The 17,028-nt window shown below is 50.7% G+C and overlaps 1 protein-coding gene and 1 long non-coding RNA gene across 16 annotated transcripts in view; one reads left to right on the plus strand and one right to left on the minus strand.

The window, feature by feature from the left end:
* Positions 1–397: 397 nt before the first annotated feature.
* Spry4 (sprouty RTK signaling antagonist 4) lies at positions 398–14,770 on the minus strand. 2 transcript variants are annotated; one of them, XM_005006972.4, is made up of 2 exons: positions 14,589–14,770; positions 398–4,944 (listed from the first exon to the last, which is right to left on the minus strand). In XM_005006972.4, exon 2 carries the CDS (start codon positions 4,895–4,897, stop codon positions 3,998–4,000), a length of 900 nt encoding a protein of 299 aa, XP_005007029.1. In that variant the 5' UTR covers positions 4,898–4,944; positions 14,589–14,770; the 3' UTR covers positions 398–3,997. The 2 variants fall into 2 exon arrangements, with proteins under 2 accessions (XP_005007029.1, XP_005007030.1); XM_005006973.4 differs by lacking the exon at positions 14,589–14,770 and adding an exon at positions 13,642–13,818.
* Positions 14,771–14,822: 52 nt separating this feature from the next.
* LOC101787993 (uncharacterized) overlaps positions 14,823–17,028 on the plus strand; it is a 260,957-nt gene continuing 258,751 nt past the window's right edge. For 13 of the 14 annotated variants that reach the window (XR_010041635.1, XR_010041634.1, XR_010041632.1 and 10 more), the window contains exon 1: positions 14,823–15,105. This is a non-coding gene — a long non-coding RNA (uncharacterized LOC101787993). Of the gene's footprint in view, positions 15,106–15,138; positions 15,449–17,028 lie in introns of those variants that run through there. The other variant, XR_010041641.1, reaches the window with a different exon arrangement.

The raw sequence follows: 17,028 nt of genomic DNA on the forward strand, positions 1-17,028 counted from the left end.
AGCTCTTCCCGGCTTTCCTATTTGTGTCGCAAAGCCGTCAAGTGTATAGGACCAGCTGGCCCAGGAAAAAGGATTTCCCAGCATCAGGCTGTGCTGTTTTCCGATAAAGTACGTAAAGCTTTCACAAAGTGTGCAGTGGTGCACATCTGTAGTCCTAGCTACTTGGTGGCTGAGAAAGGAAGACTGCAAACTTGAGGCCAGTGTGGCCCTTAGCAAGGGCTTGTCTCATTTGAAAAGTAAAAGGATATAAAGGCAGGCAATGCACCCCCTAGTTCTTAAACTTTCCTAGGAGTCTCTGCCCGGCCTTTCAGTTCTAGCTTGCACCTGGTGGACAAACCCATGGCCTTGCAGGGCGAAGGACAGGAAACTGAACACACACACAGAACACAGTCCTGCATATATTTAACAATATATATTTATAGATATTTTTCTAGATCAGTACATTCAGTTTTAACTTGTTTTTTTCTTCACAAACAGAAGAACTCTTACAATAGTAGACTTTCTAAAATAAATACTATTAAAATAGAGCTTCAAAATAAATATTCTATACAAAGGAAACCTTCTGTGGTAACGCTTGTGGTGGGGTGAGCAGGGGCTGCAGTGGAGGAAAATGAATTAGGAATATAGTGGAGTGGGCGCCGGGGACAGCTGTACTGTTTGTAACACGAAACCCAACTGCGGACAGCAAGAGGAGAAAGCAAGATAAGACACAGCACAGTTACCCAGAGCAAAAATGGCAACACAAGGTCCGACATCCAGTCACGATAAGCAGAAGGGCACGAAAAGGCTTACCAGAGCTGTGAACCAGAGGCTGGCGAAGCTCGCAGGTGCCCTAGAAACTCTGCAGGGCGAAGCTGCGCTGCCCACACCTGTCAGACATTTCCTGGGACAGTGCCGGAGAATGTGACGCTCCGAGGTGACAGTCACCTGGGTTCCCGCCCAGACCTACGCTCTTCACATGTGCAACCTTGGGCAAGTCACTGCCTGGCCAGACCCCACTCACATACAGTAGGGGTCAATGGAGACCGCACAGGTTAAAGACCTCTACATCACAAGGGTGCCTTCACCTGTCAGCTGTGATGGGCCCAGGCCAGCAGAAGAGGCTGCCCACTCTTCCAGACAGCTGCTGAGGACACTGGGTTGTGTCTGCCATCCATCTGGGAGGATTCTGCAGCCCAAGCCCAGTTCCCAGGGCGCTCACTCACTGCATCTCCAGCCCACCCTCAGGGAGGGGAAGCAAGCAGTCAAGGCATCTCTGGAAAACCCTCCTGGCCCCTAGTTGCAGGGACAATCACAGTGCACCCAGGGGCAACACAAGTGAGAATCTGCTGCCAGGCACTTCCCACGGTGAGGGTTCATCCAGCCAAGCAAGCTACTAGTGATACAAAACAAGCAAGAAGCAGCTACAAAGAACGATGTCGTGCTTCTGAGTGCTTGGTCCCTCGTGGCCCTTGGCTGGCCTCAAAGGGTGGCAGGACCACAGGCAAGCCATGCTTATTTTCCTTCTTTTTCTGCCAAGGAGCATAGAAAAACTGCCGAAGGACGGCCACACAACAGAGCTGGGAGGACCAAGGACACTTCCTTCACCTTTTCCCTTTACTGCTGAGTGCACAGGGCTCAGGAACTCCTTGAGAGTTCTGCAGACATCCATCTAGCAAGTTAAAAGCAAGCCAAAAAGGGGGACGAGGAAAAAAAGAGAAAAAGCAAACCAAAATCCACGAAAAACCTCTTTACAACTATGTACACAAAAAGTCAGGGTTCAGAAGGCCATTTGTCAGGAAACAGGGTATATGTCGGTTGAGGGCCAGGGTGTGTTCGTGTATGTTTGTGTACATGTGCATGTGCGCATACACAGCTTATGCAAATCCAATCTCCACAGAACAGGTGTGTAGGCCAGGATCACCAAAGTGCAGCTTGCAACTGGGTCAAATTTCCTGTGGAGATGATTTGAGGCAGGGTCCCTGGAGAGAGTCCCCGAGGCCTTAAAGAAAGAAAGAGCACAAGTGTGTGCTATCACTGTGGGGGCCACCTCTGCACACCTCTTTTGAGGAAAACATGTCCAGCCCCTTCGGCACACCTCTGCTACATTCAATTAGTGTAAGTGGTTGGCTGAATATGTTCATTTCCTACCATTCCCTCCAAATTGTGCAAGAACACCCATACATCCATCACAACTGTGGCAAGGGTAGCTATATGAACTTGCCATAGGGAATGGAGATGCAGTATCTTATACTTGCCTTTTACAAGCCAGCAATTGTTACATAAATAAAGCCGAAACTAGTAAGACCCTCCCTTCCTCCAATCAATAAATACCTATGGTTATAATTAACTTATGCTAAATCATAAGATGTTACTACTAGTTTCTGAGGGGAGGGGGGCTCGGAAGCATTAGGTCCACATGCCACTCACAGCTACTCGCTGCCTCCTGGCCTCCTTCCTGGAGGCAGCTGTTTGCACAGAACAAGCTGGAAATGCTTCAGACGCTCTGGCTCTGCCTAATGCGATTCCAAAATCACCTGGGGCCTTTCTTCTGACCCAGGCTATTTCCTCTCCTGGAGGGAGGAGGGTACAAAAATACCACACAAAGCAAACCCCCCCCAACAGCTGGGGTAGGGAGTGAGGGGAGGATCAGACACACTATAGCTTCTGCATGCAACAAGTACCTACCCACTGGACGTGCTGCACTTTCTGAGTCCTTTAGCACCTTGAGAGAAAGAGTTGCTACGTCTTTGGGGGCTGTCGGGAGAGGGGTGTGCTGTGCACAAAAGCAGGGCTCAATCCCAGTGGCCCCTGGAAAATCTTACCCACCCTCTCTGAGCTCTTCTGACTCCCCCGCTGGGGCTTCCTAACACTAAAATAGACTCTCTTTTCATCATCTATTTACATAAAGATACAGATGCATCGCATCGCTATACACAAAAGGCTATGACAGCAAGCAGCAGAATCAGAAGAGAGAAAACCCAACCCCAGCGCGGCTCAACTGTCATTCTGCCAATGGGAGGCACTGCCTCGTCTTCGCTGATAAAATCCTCTTCTTGGTGGGTAGGGGAATTGTGCTCCTTGAGGTTGCTCACCCCCAGATTTTGAAATCAGCCCTTCCTGGGGGTGACCCAAAAGGAAGCAAGTTGTTTTATTATTGTTCTTTAAAACACCATTAGCATCTGGTTTAGTTATTCTATAAAAACATCACGACTGGGTCAAGAGACTACAGCCTCATACTCATTGGCAAAATGATATTTGGTCTCACATGTGCCGCCCCAGCCTTCTCTACCCATCAAGTTTCTGGAAAGGATCTGAGTAGAGAGAAAACTCAGGACATAGCAGGTAGGCGAGTCGGTGACTCGTTAGAACTGGACCACAGGACGGCGTAGGACGAGAGGAACACCCCCGAGAGTTACTAACAAGGTCGGAGAGAGGAATGCATTGCGAAGTGGCTCCAAAACCATCTCGTGGCTCCTGGGAGGCTTCAGCTCTTTGGCTGTCCTCTGTTCTCAGGACTCCCCAAGTACGCACAGTCAGGACAGCTAGTGTTCTCTGCCTTCCCCGAGATGCGGGAGCCAACTGGTGGAGGGAAGGAGAAGAAAGCGAAGTCAGGACGCCAAGGGTCTTCTCCAAGGGCTCCTGGCACTCAGGCAGCCAGCTCCAAGAGTCAGAGACAGTGGCCAAGTGGGAGGGACAGAGAGCGGAGGAAGGACCAAGAAGGGCATCAAGCAGCTGCGGCTTCCGGATGTGTCCACATATGTGTTCCGGCTTCTGAAAAATCCCCCCTAACCACACCCTGCCCATCTGCTTGACAAAAGTTCCAAAGCCCTAAATACCAAACCCCCCAAAGTGTTTCTTCCTCCTTTTGGGAGCTAGAGGGTGGGTGGTGGTGGTCTCTGCCTGTTTCTTCCCAATCTAGGGGCAAGGAGATGACAGGTGAACAAGGTCAGCCTTGGGTGGCTAGCAGGAAGGACCCTCATTTCCAGGGGCAGCGCTTGGGATTCAACGCAAAGCGTCAGAAAGGCTTGTCGGATCTGCTGGCCTTGGCATCCCCGCTGGCTGCCTTGCAGATGACACTGTTCGTGTGCTTGCAGCGGCAACCAGGACGGCGGAGGCGGTCATAGCCACGCTGGGCCAGCTTCACACAGCCAGTGGCAGGCAGGTAACACAGCAGGCAGGGCAGCACCATGGAGAGGGCGCCCATGAAGGACCAGCGGGCGCAGCAGTTGGAACGGGAACAGGAGCAGGGGTGGTCGGCGCAAGAGCCCTCATCGTCCTCATTGGTGCAGTGGTAGAAGATGCCCTGCACCAGGCACATGCATGTGCCATAGTTGACCAGAGTCTGGGCTGAGCACAGGCACTCCTGGTTGCAGACCCAGCAGGAAGGCAACGTCCGAGGGGACGCACACTCCTTGCATTTGCATTTGCCACAGGCCTCACACAACAAGAAGTGCTTGTCCAGCTCTGGTGGGGCCGCCGGGCCCTTGAGGTCCAGTGGCTTACAATGGACCAGTTTAGGCTGGAGGCGCACAGCCCTGGGTGAGGCCTGCTCAGCCACGGGCGGTGGAGCCATGTGGTCTAGCAGCCGCTGGTCAGAGGAAGTACTACTGCTGCTGCTCACGGAGCTGGGGCGCCCACTGAAGGAAATCCAGTGGTGAGTGACATCCTGGTCACAGCGGCCAGGGGTCAGGGCCAGCTCTGGAGCTCCACCCCGGGTCCGCTTAGGGCCCGTGGGGGGAGCCAGGCCGGGGTTGTCAATGTAGTCATTCTCCACGTGGCTGGTCTTCATCTGGTCGATGGGCAGGATGGTGAGTGGGTGCTGCAGGCGGCTGTGGGGCATCCGGCTGTCAAGAAGGGGTTGCACCATGACTGAGCTGGGAGTCAAAGGGACGCTCTGTGGAATCGGGGGCTCCATGGGGCTGGAGGTGCTGGACTGCTCCGAGTATCAGGCTTCTAGGGGCCCTGGGGGAGAATGGGGGAAAATAAACGAGAATGGATTGTAGGCATCAGTACGTAGTCTGTTAACATCCCCTTGCCCACATTCCCCCAGCAGGGCCTTGCAAGCCCAAAGGAATGGGACCAAATTTCTTCAGTAGACTTCCCAGCAATTTCCAAGCCTTACATGATTAATGATAAGACAATAATAACAGTTAGTGGGCCTGAGGGATAGTTCAGTGGTAGCCTAGCATGCATGAGGTCCTGGGTTCAATTTCCAGTGTACCACAAAGAAGGAGAAATGAGGCACTTTTCAAAGTACCTTAATACTAAAGTCATTTAGTTTTTAGGGCCAGTGCTCAAACCTCACAGTCTAAATGTACTCTCCTATTTGTTACAGAATGTGCTCCTTATGTAAGATGTATAGCTCAGGGGTTAGAACACAGGACTTGGAATCAGATGTGAGTGTCAATTCTCACCTTAGCCTAGGAGTGTTACTATGAAAGAGTTTTTCTGTAACTCCTATGCCTTAAGCCTTAGTTTTGTTTTTTAAACTTTTTAATTTCTGGTATTTTGTTTTGTTTTTTTGAGACAGGGTCTTGATAGTTCAGGTTGGCCTTGAACTTGTGGCAACATGCCTGCCTTAACCTTCTGAGTACTTGGATTACAGGCATGTACCACATGCCAGGCAGGTCTTAGTTTTGTCATCTATAAAATTCGTTCTTGGGCTTGCGATGTAACTCAGCAGCATAGCACCTGCCTGGCTAGTGTGAGGCTCTGGGTTCGATTCCAAGTACCAAAAAAAAAAAAAAAAAAAAAAGTTCTTGTAAGAGTTAAAAGAGAAAATGCACATTATTGGTCGTATAGTAAGTACCCAACAGTTTGTTACATTTACATCCCGAGAATGTAAATTTTGATTTCCTGAGCACTTGCAACTACTTTGTCCTGGACCTTGAGGACAGTGTGGTGAACACAACAGGCCCTGTGTGCTCCCATGGAATTTTTCAGCTGGATAAACAAAAGCCTTAATTTTAGATATTCACAAGACAAGGAAGGGCTGTTATCTGGACATTATTCAGGATATTAACTTATCGCTACCACTTCTAAGTGGAGCAACCTCCACTGGCTAATAACTCCCGAGGAGGTGAGCTTCTGACACCCTGGATGGGAAACCCTCTCAAGGGGTGCTCACATCACCCATTTCTCCAAATGCTGAGCTGAACATTCAGCCTAAATGCTACTTACTAGAATAGCTAAGCCAACCCTGGATCAGTTTCTAATTTCACTGAGAGAGTGCAATTTTAAGTTGGCATCCGGCCAGAGATTCAACTGCAGTGCCTGACACGGAACCCCAGGAAGTCACTTAAATCAAAGAGCGGAAACGGCTTGGTTCAAATTTAGAAAGTGCACATTGTTTTCTATTAGAAGTGCCATTTCCTTGCCTGCTGACCTTTACATTTGGAATTCGGATGGAGATCAATTTAAAGAAGTAGCAGCAGAAGGCCAGGACCTCTGCTAAAGGGGACACAGTTTAGAATCCAAGGCAAAGACTAGACTAAAGAAAACCAGGCGTCCGGGGGAAGAAGAGGTGCAGAGGAGGAAGATGATGGACCTTAAGGAAAATAACAACCCACAGTAGACTAGTGTTACAAATGCTGCTTCCCTAAAATTCTGTTTAAAGATGCTAATGACATCTTAACTAGGAAAGCTGACCCAGTCCACCAGCTATTAGGCTCACCTTGCCAAAGGTGTGCCTGTGAAGGGGAGCAGATAGGCTTCCCATCCAGTATACCCTGTAGGCTCTGGTGTCTTTGGTTTGTCTGTATAGTCCATTCACAGGATTACTGACACCTGAGGCATTCATTCATACTCAAACCATCTATAGTAAGGAGGGAATCAGGGCAAGAAGACATTCAGAGTAGTTCCGTATTGTATTTCCCTGCTTGGAGACAATAGTTTGATCAGAAACAGTTAAAATCATCAGGGAAGGGCTCCCTTGGATATCGCTGGCCTGTCTAAAGAGAGCTCTAGGAGAAAAGTTCACGAAGAGGCTGAAAAGGGGTTATCTAAGTCTCTCATCTGTGTATATCATCTATACTCTTTAAATGCAAGAAAAGCATCGAGTCTTTTCTACAAGGTTCAGTGCTCAGTCAACTGATAGCTCCCATTCACACAGGGCACTCACTATTGGCTCTGTTCCCGCAGCTCTGCTCACTGAAAAGATGCTGGCATTTCTTTAACACTTTGTTTTTCCTGTTTGGGATCAAGTCTATCTAGCGGCAGTGCCTGACCAAAGTTCTCTCCAGATGAAAACACAGCATCGCCTTCCAGTGGGAGAATTCCTTGTAGCACAGCTCGCCTTATGTGCCTGGCAAGTCTGCCAGGAAACAGCACCTGTTTGCCAAAGCTGCCTCCTGTGGTCAGGCTGGACAGAGGGAATGCTACTCAGTCTTTCCACTTTTCTCGCTAAGGGTCCAATGCTTGCTTCTAGAATAAATGAGTTTGAGGTCAATAGATCAGGGTTAGTAGTGCTCAGTCCCCAGTCCCCAGCTCAGGGTTAGGAGTGTCCGGTATCCAACCCTGGAGAGCTTGGTTAGAGGAAAAGGCGGGACTTGGCATAAGAATAGAAAATGCTATGGATAAGGCCACTATCAGCCAAGATGAGCTGCAGCAAGGATGATAACTGCATGGCAAAGACAACCACGACTTTCCTTATTCCGGAAGCCCACGTTAGGAGTATTTCGGGCCCTGCCAACTAAGCATCAGTGGCAGTGTCAAGGTTCCAATGTTCCAGGTAGTTGGAGATGTCTCAGGACCTGGACTGGGATTGGCCCTGCTATGGGAAAAAGTAAAAGATACTTCCCCTCTTCCCAGCAGATGATCTCTGCCTTCCCAATTCAGTTATTGCCAATAACAATAGGTGCATTTCCTGCAGATGAAGCAAAAGGCGGGGGAGGGGACAACACAGGGATTTTTTAAAAATCCAGGTCTGGCTTCAGTGGGAGATGCCCCAATTCATAGAAAAACCCTACCAGGAAGCCAGCAGAAGCAGACACTCAGGCTGTGAGCACACTGCGATTAGCCGACCCCATCATTCTCCAGAGGCAGATGCCAACATCTGGGCCTGGCAGGTGAGGCCAGACATCGGGGTGGGCACATGGCCCGCAATGACTCAGCTCTCCTGGGACAGCAGCATCTGATGTCTCCAGCAGGCTCATTCTGAAACGTACCTTCCACATCATAACCTGATACAAATTCTTCAGCTGCATCAAAACCTACCAGCTGGCTCACAGTCCCACCACTCAAACTCGATCAAGTCTGGGGCCTCACCTGCCTCTAAGCAGGGACCCACCACAGGAGGGCCCTCTAAGAGCTCCACCTGAATCAATTTGGCTGACAGAAAAACAACTCCTCAGTAACAGTTCCATGAGGTCTCAAAAACAAAAAACCCAGCCCAATTTCCATTCACAGGGACCCACTCAACCTCCAGCCTAAGTGCATATTATATGTGTACCTCCACTTCCCCTCTAAGGAAGAGATACATAATATAAATAGGAGGCTCTGTTTAATGTAGGCAGTTTGGAGGAGACTGATGGCCAATTTGGAAGATTCTGGACAAAGACCCAAAGCCACCGCTGCACACGCAGCCACAGAAGCACCCCTGTGGAGTTTTAGGCCACAAGAGAACTTTCATTTCCACCCAACTTCAAAAAATAATACATGATAATTACAGAAGCAACAAATACTTACAAGACATTTTTTAACCCTAGGCCTTATACCCAAGCCCTCATTGATTTATTTTGTCACTAGAGAGGACAGCACACATTTTGGAGTTAGAAAAAGAGCACAATCCAGGTGTAGCTGGGCCAAGCCTGAATGCCAGGCATTCTGCAAGACTTGAGGCAGGAGGATCACAGGTGTGAGTCCGGCCTGGGAAATGTAAAACAATAAATAAATACATTTACTTTCTAAAAAAAATGAGGGTGGGGATGTGGTTCTATGTGGAGGCTCTAGGTACAATACTCAGTACCACAAAAGAAAGAAAAGGAAGGAAAGAAAGCATAAAACATCACAGTTCTAGTGAGTGATCAGGGAAGACCTGAAGCCAGACAGCAGAGGCAATAAATTACCTAAACTGCAGCCCAGCTCACAGAAGCCTCTGCGCACACCTGGGTGGGCAAGCACTCTTTGCAGTCTCGGACACCCCTTCAGTCTGGTTTCAGGGAGCCTCCTAGGCCATCTGGGGCACTCAGTCAGCAGGGAAATGAAGCCCCCTTTTATCAGTGTGGAGCAGAGGCAAGCAACGGGTTCCTGTCATTTAAGGAAAGCTCTGAGCTCAAGTTATTTTCACTCTCAGTTTTCCTTGGCATCCTTCTGTCACTTCACTGCCCGATACCGTTGTCCTTTTTAGCTGTCCTAAAGTTGAATCTGTCTCACTTATACAATTTCACTACGGAGCAATCCTTAAAAGCAAACTGTGGGGTAGAAAGGAATCCCGTCTCCTATCCACTGAACTTTCCCTAAGGGCACTTTTATTATGGAGTGTCCGGTACAGGTCTGTAAGAAGCAGCAAGGTACAGAGAAACAAGAAGAGGTGCTGGAGCACTGAGTCAGCAGAACATGGGAAACCCCAGGGCTCCCGGCCCTGTATTTGCTGTTTGGCAGATCTAGGAGCCCAGAGCAGCAGGGCTGGAGACCAGCTGAACACAGGCTAGCAGAAAAGAGTCAAGAGGCGTATTAAACGTTTACATACATGAATGGGTCAGCCACCTATTCTAGCCCATCTACTACTTGAATTACCCCAAGGAGGGACGTTGGGAAATAGTGGGAAAACCTGACAACTGTACTTTGAAAAGTACAGATCAACTAGTGATGCACTGGCAAGAGGTTCTGAATGAATGACCAGCATTTTCCGCACTGCCCCATTCAGTCTCAGTGGGATCTTTCAAAGGAAGGTTATTTAACCCTTTCACAACATAGGATAAAGATCTTTAGGTTGCCAGAGAGCCTGCCCACCACTCCCCATCACCCCTGCTCTACTCTTTGAGACAGAGTCCCAGATCAGTTAATTAAGCTATAACCAAACGATGACTTACTACTGTTTTAAAGACCTGTAAAGTAGGGGGAGGGGCAGCAGAAGGAAGCCAGGGAGTTGCCCCTGCCAACACCCTAAGGTGGCTATCTCTGCAGAGAATGACCCCAATGGGGAAATAAAGCCCCTAGGCACCTGACTTTGTCTGGGAATTCCTTCTCCTCCTCTTCCTCCCACGCCCCTGCCTCCCAGCCCAGCTCCAAGCAGCTCACTGCTGGTAATAATCTGTTAGGGATCACAAAAGAAAACAGTTGTTTTTCATCACTTTGCCTGTCACCAGTTATCAGTTTCCAGTCCTGTTCTTTTCACAACCAAGCAGCTCAGCTCCAGAGCCCCAGCGTATATCTTGCTGTACAATTTGGTTCTAAACTATTTTAGTCACCTTCAGGTTGCGGGTTCACTGTAGTTCTACCTGCTCAGCCCGCTCAGATCCCCCCAAAGAGGAATCAGAAGCCAAGCATCCTGTAATCTCAGTACTCTGGAGGCTGAGGCAGGAGGATTGCCATGAATTTGAGGCCAGCCTGGTTTACCTATTGAGTTCAAGGCTGGCCCGACCTTGCCTCCAAAACAAAACAAAACAAAACAAACCAACAAGAAGTCAAGCATAACAAAGACATACTGTTTCTCTGGTACTATTTGGGAACTACTAGCCCAAGTCAAGGCTCAGAGTGAGACCAGGGTAGGGCTTCTTCCCACGGACATCAAGATAGTCTTATTTGTCTCCCTACCAGCCACAAGAATGAACTGACAGTAATAGATTTTAGTTTACTCCTGGGACAGGGCAGGAAATGACTTCCCCTTCTCCTAGCCAGAAAGAGACAGGCTGCCTGACAAGGGAAACCACTCTTCTGCAAGTGGCCACCTGCCTCTAAGGGCCCCTTCCCTCCTCAGCTAGACCCAGCACATCTGTGCTCCCTCCCCAGTGCCCTTGCTTCCTCCACTGGCGGGCCTGTCCTTGGAAAGAACAATCGTGATCACAGCTGAACGGTGGAGCCTCTTAAGCCCAGCCACATGTCCCGGATACATTCTCCAGCCTTGTCAGCTGTCCGGATCTGCAGGGTGGCCCCAGATCCAAGCGCCAAGAATACTCCGCCTCTTACATCATGCTACACCCTATACCTTCTGAGCCTTTCTTCGGTTAGAGATGTTCCTAAAACCGGGTCCTCCTCTTAGGAATTCTTAGAAATCCGGTAATAACAGGTCCCAGTCCTGAGAGTCACTAGCAGCCCCCCTGGAAGGAGTCTGGAAGATCACATTCTCTACTAAGGCCTGCACTTACCAGGTTTGCCTGGCCACTGGCTTGCTGTGCCCTGGCCCCTCGCTTGACCTCGCCTGCAGTACATTCTTTACTTTCTTGCTCTGCCTCTTGAGAAGAGCAAAATATATCCCCATGAGTCACCTCTTTCCCGAGATGGCCATGAGATGGAACCTTCGCCACTCTTGCTAATCCTCTTCCTTAAGAAACCTGGTGTCTGCATCTCAGACTCCAAACTTTTGATTTTATCCTCAAAGCCAGGAGAGCAGGAATCCTTCCCCAGTTTGGGGAAACTTCCACTTCATTAGGTGCTAGTGATAGGCATTCAGGGCTGCGAACCAAATAATGCTGTGACTCTGAATATCAGAATTTGTCTGTAAAAAGACAGAGGGCTAAACTGGGCTTGGGGGCACATGTTTTGTAATCCCAGTATTTGAAAGGCTGAAGCAGGAGGACTGCATGCATTGAGTTCAGGGCCAGCCTAGTTAGTTACGCAGTGAGTTTAGGACCATCCTCAGCTACATGGTGAGACTACGTATTTAGAAAAAAAAAAAAAAAGAAAAAGGAGGGTCTTTCCTAGGCCTGATCTAACAGATGGCCTTATTTCAGAAAAATGCTGTGTGTGTGTGCAAAACTACAGGTTACACGAAGATACTTCTAGCATCAGAAACTAGAGAGAAGTCCCTAGTATGATCCAAAAGTTATTAAATCCCAGGTCAATACATCTTTGGGCCACTTTAGAAAGTGTTTAACTTTTGCCCCCTTCTACCTTAATTTTTAAATCACTGACTTTTACACATTGCCTTCGTTTATCTCTTAAGAAAGAAAACTTCTGGGCACATTTAATGTCAGATTTACAAGATTAGGCATAAGAGCTATGAACTGGCAGGTGATGAGTTTCCAGAAAGCCACATCTTCCCATCAATTGTAGAAGGATGCAGACAAAAATGACATTGGGGAGTTTCAAATGCCCGCCGGTGCCCAGCCTCTGGCCTGCTTTAGCCTGGAATCAATCCATTCAACGTGTTGTATCCACCAGACCAACCAAAGTTGTGGTGAGAGCCTGCCATTTCAGAGGACAATCTAGGAAAGGTCATGGGAACACACAGGAGGGGTAAGGACTCAGAGATTTACACTCCACAAGGGGAGTGACTTGAGTTTAGAAACAAAAAAGGAAGACAACCAGCCAGACATATTAAAGTTTTCCCTCATCCTAGCTGGATGACATGCTTCCATAGATTTCAGAAACCAGCTACCAAAGTGCCCTCCCCCCATCCTGGCCACACAGCTCAACTGGTCAGCATGTCTGACCACCAGGTTAAGATGTACTCTAAGCCAGCTAGCATAAGACCTTCCTATGGGAGGGATGGGAAACAGCAGAAATGTGATTTCACGATGGGCATCTATAAATCTTCTTACCCTTCTGAGGGAGGGAGACAGAGAGAGGGAGATGGGGACCCAGGAAGAGAAGGGGAAATATAGAGCGCAACGCTAACCGGTGCCTAGACCTGGCCTAGACCGCCCCACACTTGCACTACAAGGGAAAAAAAAATGTTTATGCCCCATTTCTGTGAAGATTCGGAGAACTCTAAACATTGTGAAATCCACCAGTGCAATATTGGGTAGGGCCTCAGGCCAGATGGAGCTTATTAAGAGATTGATAAATCCCTATTTCCCAACTGCTCTGAGCCTTTTACCTTCCAGCTTTGTATCCCTGAGAGGTTTGTCAGGAAGGTTAGAACCTTGGTCAGCAAACCAGACAGCAATGCACCAGCTCCTGCCCCTCCACAAGTTCTCTGGCCTTCAATTTGTCTGGGTTCTCCCCAAACTGGAGAAAACCACGCCACTGGTTTGGAGACAGGAAAGAGGGGCTTGCCACTTAGTCCGGTACTCCACAGATTCTAACCCTTTCCTTCCAGCATAAGCCATGGAGATGGGGGGGGGGGGTTTCCTGGGAGTCTGGCTGCGCCATAAGGAGGCCTCTCCAGCCCTTAGCCAGATTGCCAATATGGATGCCTATCCAGCAGCTGGTGAGAGGCAGCTAGCCTCTCTATCCTCTGTTCACCATCCTCTCCAGCCCATTTTGCCTCTCCCTCCATCCCTTAAACCCTTCAAACCATGTAACCATTTTCCGCCACTCTAGCCTCCTCTGCCCACAACCCCCAGCCCCCAATCAAAGAAAATTGAGAAACCGTCTTCTTGCACAAGAGCAGCTACTGTCTAAACGCTTTTTGATCGCCTGCATGGAGGGGGAACTGGGCACAGCCCTGGTCCCAGTGATGCAGCCAAGCTCCGGTTGCCCTGGCTGGCCAAACCCGCCCTTCACCCCCCTCATTGCTCCTGTGGTCTTGGCGATTCAGAATTTTTTAGAACGTACCGTCTGTATACTTCTCTCTTCTAGGTGATGTCAAGCCTGGTACCACCAAGAAGGGAAGCAGGAAAACTAGGAGTCTTATCTCTCCTACGTATGCAACCTCTTCCTCCAGCACCCACACGCCCAGCGTTATGTAAACGCACCTTCAGCCCCCACCACGGTCCTAGTGACGCCCGGGGGCTCTGGGGCCTGGCACAGCCCACGAATACGGAGGCAAGGGGTAGCCGAAAGCCTCGGGCCCTGCAGAGCCGGGGAAAGAAAAGGCAACTGCAAGGCAGTTGTACAGCATAAAATGCGGCAGCCGAGCAAAGGTCAGACGGCCTGGAACCGCCTCACCGAGGAGCCGGAGCAGAAATGCGCAGTCCTGGGCCGGCCCCGAGCTGACCATCGAGGGAGAGGCAGAAGGGGAGGAAAGCTAGCCAGTCCGTCCTGGCTCCGAAGGGGAGAGAAAAATCTACGTCGAGCACAGGCCGCTGCGGCGGGCCAGAAAGACCCACGGCAGAGCTGGCACCGTGGGCACGCAGCCCGGGGGTGAGAGAGTCACCTTAGGGCACACCCCAGACCCAAAGGGTGGCTCCCAAGCAAGCCCAGAGCCAACAGTTCCAGGGTCGGAGGCGAGGGGCGACAGGAGAAGAGAGGACAGGCGAGAGACAAACTCTGAAGACACGCACGGGGCTTCCCGAGTCGCAGAGGGCGGGGAAGTCAGGCTTGGCAATACCCGGGGGGTCGGAAACAGTGGTGCCAGGCTGCGAACACTTCAGCGCCGTGCCGGCCCGGCCGAGGGCGGCAGGGAGCTGCGGCGCACCGCAGCGAGTAAGGGAGGCGCAAAGAGAGGGAAGGAACACTGAGGTGCGGTTAGAAATAGCGCACCATTTGCCCGAGCCCTAAGGGGAGTAGCGTCGCGGCTCAAAGTGGCCAGTTTCGGATCTTCAAACCGGCCATGGACTTACTTTGAGGAGCTGCAGAGTCACAAGCATTGCTCCAAGTCTGTAAATCCCTGAAGCCGAGCGATTCAGCCGCCGCTGTACTTGCAGACGCCAGCCGGAGAAACCTGCAAGGCTCTCAGCGTCCCGCAGAGCCAGCTCGGCGCTGTCAGCTCTGCTCGCTGCCTCGGCGGCTGTGTTGCAACCACTGCCTGGGAAAATGGCTTTTTTATGAATGGGAGGGAAGGGAGATCCAGTGCGCACGCGCGCCGTCCGCAATTCTATGAATGGGTGGGCACAAGAGACCCCGCGTGCGCATGCGCTGCGCTCCTTTTTTTATGAATGGGGGGCCGGAAAAGAACTTAACCCGTGATTGCTGGGGCTGGCTCTCGCTCCTCAAGGGGCCGTCGTTCTTTTACAAAGAGGGGTGGAGGTTGTTGTTGCTTTTTTTTTTTTTTTTTTTCTGAATGAATGGAGGGCGGCGGCGACTGCTGCAGCTGGTTCAGCTGCGCGGGCTGTACCCCCTCCCAGCCTACGAGAGGAGGTAAAGGCCACCTTCACGCCGCTGCGGGCCTGGGCAGGAACCGTCAGTGTCGTTGGGGGGCGCGGGGCTGCGTGGCCTCCAGATCCAGGGCTGAGAGCAGGGTGGGGGAGGACATACCTAGATTTGGGTATCTTTCCCGCCGCAGGCAGTCAAGGGGTTGGGGAGGCGGTAGGACCCCTGTTAGGGTCCTCCTCGTTCGGCAGATCAGTGGCGCCTACGGACGTCGGAGGGAGGGATCTTGAAGCTGTATTTGCCAAAAATTAAGAAAAACGTCCAACGTCCATATCAAAGAAGGGCGGAGTGGATGTTGCTGAGCGAGTGATTTGGTTCCTGAGGCTGAGTCGTGAGTGCGGACCACCCCTCCCCCCACCCTTTTCTTGGGTGTGGACAGTGACTGGACAGAGGCCTCTTCCGGCTCCGGTGCCCCCCAGGGCGATTCTGTTCGCTCAGAGAAAGGCCAGGCTCTGGCCTGAAAGTCCCTTTGGCCCCCCGCCCCGCAGTTTTAGGGGCTTCCGCCAGCTCTCTGCTGCTCTAGCTAGGTGTCTCCGTTTTACCCAGTTCATATCCCAGCCCTTTCGGGACGCTGGACTGAAGCGACTCTGTCCACCTAAGGCCCACGACCCTTTGCTGCTGTAGGCTGCTTTCCCTAGCAGTCCCCCCCCGCCCCTCTCCAACTCCCCAAAAGGGAAGGGAGCAGCCGAGAACTCGCCAGGTCGATGGGTGGGGTCGGCCGCACCGTGGATGCTGCCGGCGTGGCCGCGGGATTAAATAACAGGGTTCTCGAGCCTTAGAGGACATGGAAATAGCTGAGATCCTTTCTTTGCTGTTAATGACGGGAGTTGGGGGTAGAGGGGTGGAGCCGAAACCAGTGAAAAGAAAAGCCCCCACCGTTAGGTCTGACTCCTAGAAGGCTGTGAGCCCTCGCAGCAGGCCCTGCTCCGCCCAGGAACGGAGGATGGTGTAGCCTCCGGGGACACTGGGGTAGGGGGTGGCTTTGATGCAAGGATAAGAATGGGCTGAGTCCGAATGCCCTGTAAGGTGTGGCATTTGAGCTTTCCGGAGAGGCTGTGAGGCTGTCTTTTTCTCTCTACGCCACTATAGGATTGCGCTTTGCAGTCGTCAGAGGAACCAGAAAGCCTCCCAGCCTAAGGCTGAGGTCTCGCCTGGGGCTGGCCCTGCAGCGACAGTCAGCCCAGATCGGAACCCAAGGTCAAGGCGTCCTAGTCAAAAATGTCTTTTCACAGCTCGGATTCACCTCCGCGGTGATCTTGTACCCAGCTCCTGGGACTAGAGCTAACTATCCTAGGGAGCTTCTGCTTCTCTTCCAAGGCCAAGGCCTCCATCGAAAGGCAAGAAAAAAGCTCTTTTTACCTGGACAATGGAAGATTTTACAGCTGTTCAGGACTTCCCTTTAAGGATCTTGAAATTCAATGTCACAATTTCCTTTTGGCAGAAGTTGAGGCCAAGGGGTCTTGACTGTAATGGATGCAAGCCCCAGTAAATTGTATTGCTGATTTTCTAGACCTTTACAACAGGATCTCTGCTGCTCCCAGCCCTTCTTGCCTTGGCAAACCTAAAATACAGTACTGTTTCTTGTGTGTCATTTAAAGCAGTTGAACAACAGCTTTTTTCAACCTGTGCTCACCAATGTTGCTTGCTCAGTTACAAAATGAGAATATATACAAACTTTGATTTTATTAGCTGTCAGATGGACAGTGGGGCTGTCCATCCTACAGCTTCCTTTATTAGAGGAACTAGACAGGATTCTTTTTTCTCAGCTTTCCTGAAGGAAGAGTTACGATCCAGTCCACAGTGGGGAGAGCAAAGGCTCTCAGTCCCCAGCTCTACTGGAAGGATCTTACACACTGTAGGCTGAGTGCCTGGGAGGGCACCAGAGGCCATTTTCTTGTCCTGCTTGGAACC

This window comes from Cavia porcellus, unplaced genomic scaffold (genome assembly GCF_034190915.1).
Source record: "Cavia porcellus strain 051 isolate PalLab524CR breed Dunkin Hartley unplaced genomic scaffold, mCavPor4.1 scaffold_21, whole genome shotgun sequence".
NCBI classification, from domain to species: domain Eukaryota; kingdom Metazoa; phylum Chordata; class Mammalia; order Rodentia; family Caviidae; genus Cavia; species Cavia porcellus.